At 42.5% G+C, this 7,962-nt stretch overlaps 1 protein-coding gene across 1 annotated transcript in view; it reads right to left on the bottom strand.

Moving 5' to 3' along the window:
* The window catches only part of LOC308077605 (contactin-associated protein-like 2), a gene marked incomplete at its 5' end in the record, with an annotated part of 23,325 nt that extends 15,684 nt beyond the window's left edge, over nt 1-7,641 (bottom strand). Inside the window, 3 exons of the mRNA XM_080418350.1 lie at nt 5,667-5,760; nt 7,271-7,404; nt 7,536-7,641. Of these exons, the coding sequence (XP_080274476.1) occupies nt 5,667-5,760; nt 7,271-7,404; nt 7,536-7,641 (334 nt within the window). The remainder of the gene's footprint in view (nt 1-5,666; nt 5,761-7,270; nt 7,405-7,535) is intronic.
* Nucleotides 7,642-7,962: the final 321 nt, after the last annotated feature.

A 7,962-nucleotide genomic window follows, 5' to 3' on the forward strand; every position in this document is an offset into this window, starting at 1 on the left:
AAGAAACATGGTGCAGTGATATGTATAAACCTTAATTGCGAACTTATTGTCTCATAAAAGACATGTGCATTGTGCAGGGAAGAGTATAGTTTAATATAATCTTTCTGTGCACAAATACGGTCAGGAACATTACCGTTAGCTCTAGAGACTGGCAGGTTTAATGCCACTCATGAGGAAGAGAGATACTGTCTGTTTTGTGAACTTAATTAAAAATGTTTTTGTTTTATTGCTCTAAATATGATGATATATGTGAGGTATCTGTTAGTAAAATGTATTCTATTTGTGTTGATTTCCTTGAGTTAGATGATTATGAAAACTTGAGATATGTTTCAAGGCCGGGTGTTTTTGTGGTCTCCACCAGGCCGGGTTGCCTACCCAGGGCTTGCAAACCTTGGGTCACAGCCACTTAGAACGGGAAACACACTATGCAGAAAATGTAATCTGGCACATCGTCAAGGAACCCAGGGGGATAATTTTTTATTGTACGTTCAAGAGTTATAGGCTAACAACCTTCCATCCATGCATGTTTGCAAAACCAAATTGTTATTGAGTGCCACCTTATCTCACTTTTAACAACTTTCGTTTTTTGAGGCTGAGTGTGCTGCTGAATTCTGGGAAGTGCACTTGTTTCTCCTTCTCAGTCCACACTGTTACTCACACTGCTTTCCACTTCTACCTTTTAACTCAACTCAGGGGGATTGACAGGTTGGTGTGTGTGTGTGTGTGTGTGTGTGTGTGTGTGTGTGTGTGTGTGTGTGTGTGTGTGTGTGTGTGTGTGTGTGTGTGTGTGTGTGTGTGTGTGTGTGTGTTTGCGTGTGTGTGTGCGTGTGCGTGTGCGTGCGCGTGTGCGTGTGCGCGCGTGTGCGTGTGCGCGTGCGTGCGTGCGTATTTGAATGCATCTAGAGAGGTGGAACTGTCTCTTGTCATCCATGTCATTCAAGCTATGCCTTAAAGGAGAAGAAAGTCCTTTTTTATAACTGGACTGATAAAAGACTTGTGGCTGCAATGCGACATCACTATGGCTCCAAATGATGTCATTACATCTGAAAAGGTGAAATGACTTCATGTGCATTGGAAAGCAGTTGGCTGCAAGCCACCTGTCTAATGGTCTAGTATCTGTATGACCCTTCTCTTTATCTCTCTATCTCTGGCTCTGGTTCTTTCCTTCAGGCACACTGTCTAACACTGTGGTTTTCAAAGTCCCCCAGAGGTCCTAGGAGGGGTTTCTCTGTACCCTGGAACCCAAGAAAGTCAGTCAAGAAAGTATTTGTTTCATTGAAATATAATCAAATTGACTTGAAATAATTACTATACAAAAATGTACCTCTGATGTTCCATAATGATTTGTTTTAATTATTAACATATAAAGGGCTAGACCACTTTGGTAGAGGTCTGGCTTGTGTAGTTAACTTGCCACGAGGTAACTCCAAAGGTGTACAAGAAATAAGAAAGAATTGCCTCTACATAAATAAACCTCTACCAAAGTGTCCTGTCCCTTTAAGGTCATAAGCCAGATGGACAGGAGCTTGAATGGCTAGTTGCGGTCCATAGCCTCACGGGACACATATCCCATAGCCGGGACGGATGATTGGTCGATTTGAAAAGATTGTGGAATTGAGGTCCTTGGCCTGATGGCAGCGTCCAAAATGATCAGACTAATAGCATGAGAGATTAGCTGCGGACAGAAACACAGACAGTCACAGAGACGAGGCCAAATGCAAGAATCTTCTGGTGTAGATTAATCACGCCCGCACGCACACGCTGAGAGGCCGGAGTGTGGCTGCTTCTCAGCTGACGTATGACTCATCCACTGTGGTGGAAAAAGTACTCACGTTTTTAGCTTCAGTAAAAGTATCAATACTGCAATGTAAAAATCCTCTGTTACAAGCAAAAGTCCATGAATTCAAAAATTAACTTGAGTAAAAGTACTTTGCCTTTGAGATGTAGTGGAGTAGAAGTAAAAAGTACTGACATTTGGAAATACTCCAGTAAAGTAAAACTACCTGAAAATTGTACTTCAGTACAGTACTTGAGTAAATGTACTTACACATAGTTACTTTACACCACTGCTCATCCACCATCCACGGTACTGACACACACACACACACACACACACACACACACACACACACACACACACACACACACACACACACACACACACACACACACACACACACACACACACACACACACACACACACACACACACACACACACACACACACACACACACCACTGAGTCAATCAGGCCGTAATACCATCAAATCAGTCTACATGGGCTCTCAATGGGATCAGAGTGCTGTGGTGATTACAGCAGCACGTAGTTACTGCTGATTCATCCCAATGTTTTATGATCAATACTAAACATTGATCCAGGGCCGCTGCTGACCATTAGGGTGCCCTAAATGCTGAAGCCTCGCTATAAAAGTTGTGAGTTAAACAAGGCCACGTAATGGATATCCATTTATTTTAAGTGCGTTATTTAGTATTCTTTCTAAGAAGTAGGTAAAATTCTGAGAATCGCAATTAAATCAGCCCATTATTAGACAACAGTAAACATTTATAGAATATCTTGGAAAGTCCCAGACAGACTACAAAATGCCTGAGCATGAACGCGCCAATGTTTTAACCTGCAGAGTGTCATTAAAGACCATAGCAGTCCTTTTTTATGACCTTCCACAGAGGTGATCAGACAAGTTCATTGCAAAACTTACCATGATGTTATGCCCAAAACACACCCATGATTATGTTAAAGTCTAAATAGCAACCCTTTGCGTTGTGCGCCTCACTTTGCACACTGGGAGCGTTTATTGTGTGTGATTAATTTGCATTTATGTCGATCTGATATATTTTCTGAGAAGACGTATGCAGCCCTGAGGGACTCCGCTCGTAACGTATTGGTTTTAAGTTTAATGGCCATCTATTCCAGGCCATGATGTATACTGTATATCAATGCCTATGTATTCCGGTCTCAGTTTAACCAAATCACCTCATTCCAGCTGTGTGTGTGTGTGTGTGCGTGTGTGTGTGTGGTGTAAATAGAGAATATGCTGGCTGTGCTGTCTTTACTGTAAGCCTCTCTGGAACAGATCAGCTGAGATGCACATCAATTAGATGTCTGCCTACATCGTGTCTCCTTTGTTTCCTCTGTTCTTTGTCTGTGCACCCCCCCATCCCCCCCCCCCCCCTCTGTCTCTCTCTCTCTCTCTCTCTCTCTCTCTCTCTCTCTCTCTCTCTCTCTCTCTCTCTCTCTCTCTCCTCTCTCTCTCTCTCTCTCTCTCCTCTCTCTCTCTCTCTCTCTCTCTCTCTCTCTCTCTCTCTCTCTCTCTCTCTCTCTTGCTTTCAAAGTTATATTAGTTTTTTGTTGCTTTTCTATCTGTTTGGATATGTTATTTGGACTGATGCTAGTTACGTTAATTAGATAGATGCTGGTTATTCTACTGTATGTAGATGAATGTTAGTTATGAGGTTTTATACTATAGATGCAAATGTTGCTATTTAGATAGATGTCAGTTGTTATTTAGCAATTACGTATATTATTTAGATATAGATGCTATTTCTGTTATTTAGTTAAATCCAAGGTAGATGTTAGTAATGTTATCAATCTACATGATACTAGTTATGTTATTTATATATATGCTACCTATGCTAATTATGTTTAGATAGATGCAAGTTAGGTTATTTGGATAGATGCGACTTTGTTTGAGTTACTCTGGATAGGAGAGTGTGCTAAATGCTATCCTCCAATCCAGTGTTCATGTTGTGTAATGGAATGTAGGTTACAGTACGTGATGAATGCACACGGCCAGGTGCGGTGACTTAGTTTGACCTCAACGTCCTTCAAACAAGTACGCTCTGTTAGGCTGAAGATGGATGGCTCCTTTGTACTCTCTCTTTGTGTACACAAGTGTGTGAATGTGTGTGCCTGAGAGAGAGAGAGAGAGAGAGAGAGAGAGAGAGAGAGAGAGAGAGAGAGAGAGAGAGAGAGAGAGAAAGAGAGGGAGAGAGAGAGAGAGAGAGAGAGAGAGAGAGAGAGAGAGAGAGAGAGAGAGAGAGAGATGTGTGGTCTGTGTGATTTGTTGTGTGTGTTTGTGTGTGCGCACGTGCGTGCGTGTGCACCATCTGTGCAGGAGTCAATACTTGTTGCTGGGAGGTGAAGTCAGCCATTACTTCTACCTCACTGACACCTCCGTACTTTATATAAAGGACAGAGGAGAACAGAACCCAGAATGACAAAAGAATAGAAACAGTAGAGCAGAACAGAACAGAATAGAAGAACAGAAGGACAGAAACAGTAAAATATCTATAAAATTAGGAAACCTCTGTCCTTTATGTCTATCTGTCTGTCTGTCTGTCCGTCCGTCCGTCCGGTTGTTCTCCTCGATCAGTTGACCAATAATGGACGAAGAGAGTGAGGAAGCCTATGAACTCACCCACCACAGTTCACACTCATGGGGAGTGACTCTGATGGCAGTGCCAGGGTTAATTGATTTGCTGGTGTTTCCAAATGTGTCGCACACACACACACACACACACACACACACACACACACACACACACACACACACACACACACACACACACACACACACACACACACACACACACACACTCTTAAGCTCTCCGACACTCAGTTATGTAGCGTATTGCAGCAGAGAGGTGTAAACTGATCCATGCACGCAGGCACTCACTCAGGGATGGATGCAGCTGTCCTCTGGTGGACAGTATCCATCATTACAAGCCCATCTCTAATAGATGGGTGAGCTTCATCTAACCTGCTCTATACAGTAGAGTCTACTGTAGGCCATTGAGGACTTTTTGAGGACTTTGTTAACAGACAAAAGGATAGGTTAGGCACGAATATATAATATAATTTCTCTATTGTATCCATAAAGGTAAAATATATCACCACAACATTCGGAATGTGTCTCCATCAATCTGATGTAGTCCTGTTAGACAGAATAATTCACCTCTAGCCTACATGAAACAGAAACATCTGAAAAGCCTTTATTTTCTACTTTGGCCAGGAGGGATCCTTCTTAAACAGACTCTTTCACACCTGAACAAACTATGATGTGATGCAGTGTTGATTAATGATCAATCACCACCAAGGGGTAATTACTTTTACTCTGTTGTTATATACATAATAGCTCACCTCATTCATTGAAATATGGTTGGATGAAAATTGCATTTCTGTGCCATAAATGTACTTAAAGGGATACTTCACTTTAGGGCCGGGGACACATTTAAAAAATATATTAAAAATAAATGAAAAAAGTTATGGAAAATTCATGGCCCCCTCACGCATTAGAGTGTCCTACTAATGCGTGAGGGGGCCATGAATTTTCCATACATTTTTTCATTTATTTTTAATATTTTTTTTAAATGTGTCCCCGGCCCGAGAGTGAAGTATCCCTTTAAATCATCTCCTTCAAATTTAAATGTGCTTGAAATAAGGTTCAACTAACCCCTCCTTATCAAAAAGCGGGGAGGGGGGCTTTGGGGCGGGGGGGGGTCAAGAGTTGGGGGCGCATGACATCATCCTTTTGTTACTTTGTTTATCTACAACACAACTACAACAGCAAAACGTTTCAGTTCTTCTTCGGGTCTGTGTGAGTGCTCAGGTGGAACACTCACTTAAAGGCTGTGAAGCTGTCACTCACCAAACACTCTCCCCAGGAACAGAGTCTTGACCAGGTTGAACTGTGAGTCTGAGGAGTCTGGGAGAGAATAGATGACTGGAGGATAATGATCCAACTAGAGAGAGAGAGAGAGAGAGAGAGAGAGAGAGAGAGAGAGAGAGAGGGGGGGGTAGAATACAGTAGATGGAGATACAGATGGTCAATATTTTTGAATTTTTGAAATAGTTTTGTGCCAGGGAGCCCCAAAACTACATTTGTGTTGTTTAAATGTTAATATTCTTATATTCGTTTGTTTTTAACATTTTGTTCAAGATTTTATGAAAATAGCAGATCTAGCTCACAACGCGAACCGATGCAATGCAAATAAGCCTATAGGGTTAAAGTGGTTAAACTGATTTAGATGCTATAATAACAAATTTTGCTGTGGACCCCCTGGAACCCCCTCAAGGACCCCAGGGGGTCCCCGGCTTGGTCCCCACTCTGAGAAACACTGCATTAAATAAATCAAAGGCAATGACAAATCGGAACCAGCTCCATGACTCCCCTATGTGGCTTGAAAATGTATGTCACATTATACAGTTAATTAAGAGAGGACAGTATTGTCATGTGTTGGACATGAACAACCAGGAATTAGAGATTCAACTGACAGAAAGTGTCAGACGCTTGCGTCAAGAAACGTTTTAAACGACCGTAGATACAAATTACGTATGGCACCCAGGCATTGCAAAGTTCAAACTTGTATTGCAGTGTGTATGTATGTTTGTGTTTTCAATGGTTTGATCGTTCTGTATTCTCTCTTGAGATACACAAGTCTAGCCTGACACTCAGCCTGAATTTTCATTTCGTTTCACTCCATTATTCAGTCTGAAAGCCCTCTCAGTGCAGCCGTTTTCTGAGATGGGGGCGTGGCCAAAGTTGGACTCCTTGGCGATTGGTTCATACTGGATTATCCCGATCCCGATTCGTCGTACAGATTTTAAACCGATATGGTTGAAGGTTTGTCTGTGAAACTACCTACAGTATAGTCCTGTCTTCCTTTGCACGTATTAGTTGGTGATGTCAGGACTTTACACGGCAAACATATGGACAGTGGTGGACTCAACCCCAGGACTTAAGTCAAAGTGTAGATACTCCTTGTCAAATACTACTCAACTACAAGTGAAAGTTGCTCTCTCAAATTTGTACTTGAAAAAGCTTTTGTTTTTTTTGTGTGAAAATAGCAGTTCTAGAAGCTCACAACACGTTGCACTGCACATAGTGTGTGTGTGTGTGTGTTGTGAAAATAGCAGATGTAAAAGTTCACAACGTATCACGATGAGACACATTGTGAGCTTGTAGATCGCCAATTTTAAAATGTCAATATAATATAAAAAAATTACCGTTTTGGACATACAAGGTTTATGTGACAGCACAGAAATGTAAAATTGCTGCAGTGTCTTGTTAAATGAAAGCTGAGCCTGATTCTGAAAGGTTGGACATTTGTGAATTGTGTGTGCACGTCCGTGTGCGTGCGTGTGTGCGTGCGTGTGTGTGTGTGTGTGTGTGTGTGTGTGTGTGTGTGTGTGTGTGTGTGTGTGTGTGTGTGTGTGTGTGTGTGTGTGTGTGTGTCTCTGTGGGTCGTGTACCTGGATGGTGATGCTTCTATTGACTCTAGTCATATTGAAGCTGTGTGTTTGTCCGTTGGCATGGTTACGCTGGTCCACATCAATAGTGAAGGGCTCCTTCAGGCCTCCCAGGTCATAGTTCACCTGTAACGACCCTGAGGAAGGAAAAGTCAGAGAGAGTTAATTAGTGTGTGTGCGTGCGTGCGTGCATGCGTGCGTGTGCACGTGCGTGTGCGCGCGTGTGTGCGTGCGTGTGCACGTGCATGCGTGCGTGCGCATAACATACCATTTTCTCTTAACACCACAGCCAGATAGTCCTGGGTATTGGAGCTGACATACATCAGAATAGCTGGTGTACTGGATGTACTGAAGCTAAAGGCCACTTCCTCCATGGTCAGATTCACTCCCTGTGGGGTCAGGGGAGGGACCAGTATCCTTGACTCCTTATTGGCCGCCACCATAGCTTCAGACAGGAAGTTATACTTGACCAGTGTTCCTGCCTCAAAGAACCCTCCAACATCTGAATCAGAGGAAAAAACGCGCACGCACGCATGCACGCGCACACACGCACACACGCACACACGCACACACACACACACACACACACACACACACACACATTTTATTCTCAAATTGACACATTTGAAACATTTACACAGGTTTTGTGGAATAAATGAATAAAAAATAAAAACAATGTGAGATGTCATTTCTAC

This window comes from Gymnoscopelus braueri (genome assembly GCF_963280865.1).
Source record: "Gymnoscopelus braueri genome assembly, chromosome: 21".
Classification (NCBI taxonomy): Eukaryota; Metazoa; Chordata; class Actinopteri; order Myctophiformes; family Myctophidae; genus Gymnoscopelus; species Gymnoscopelus braueri.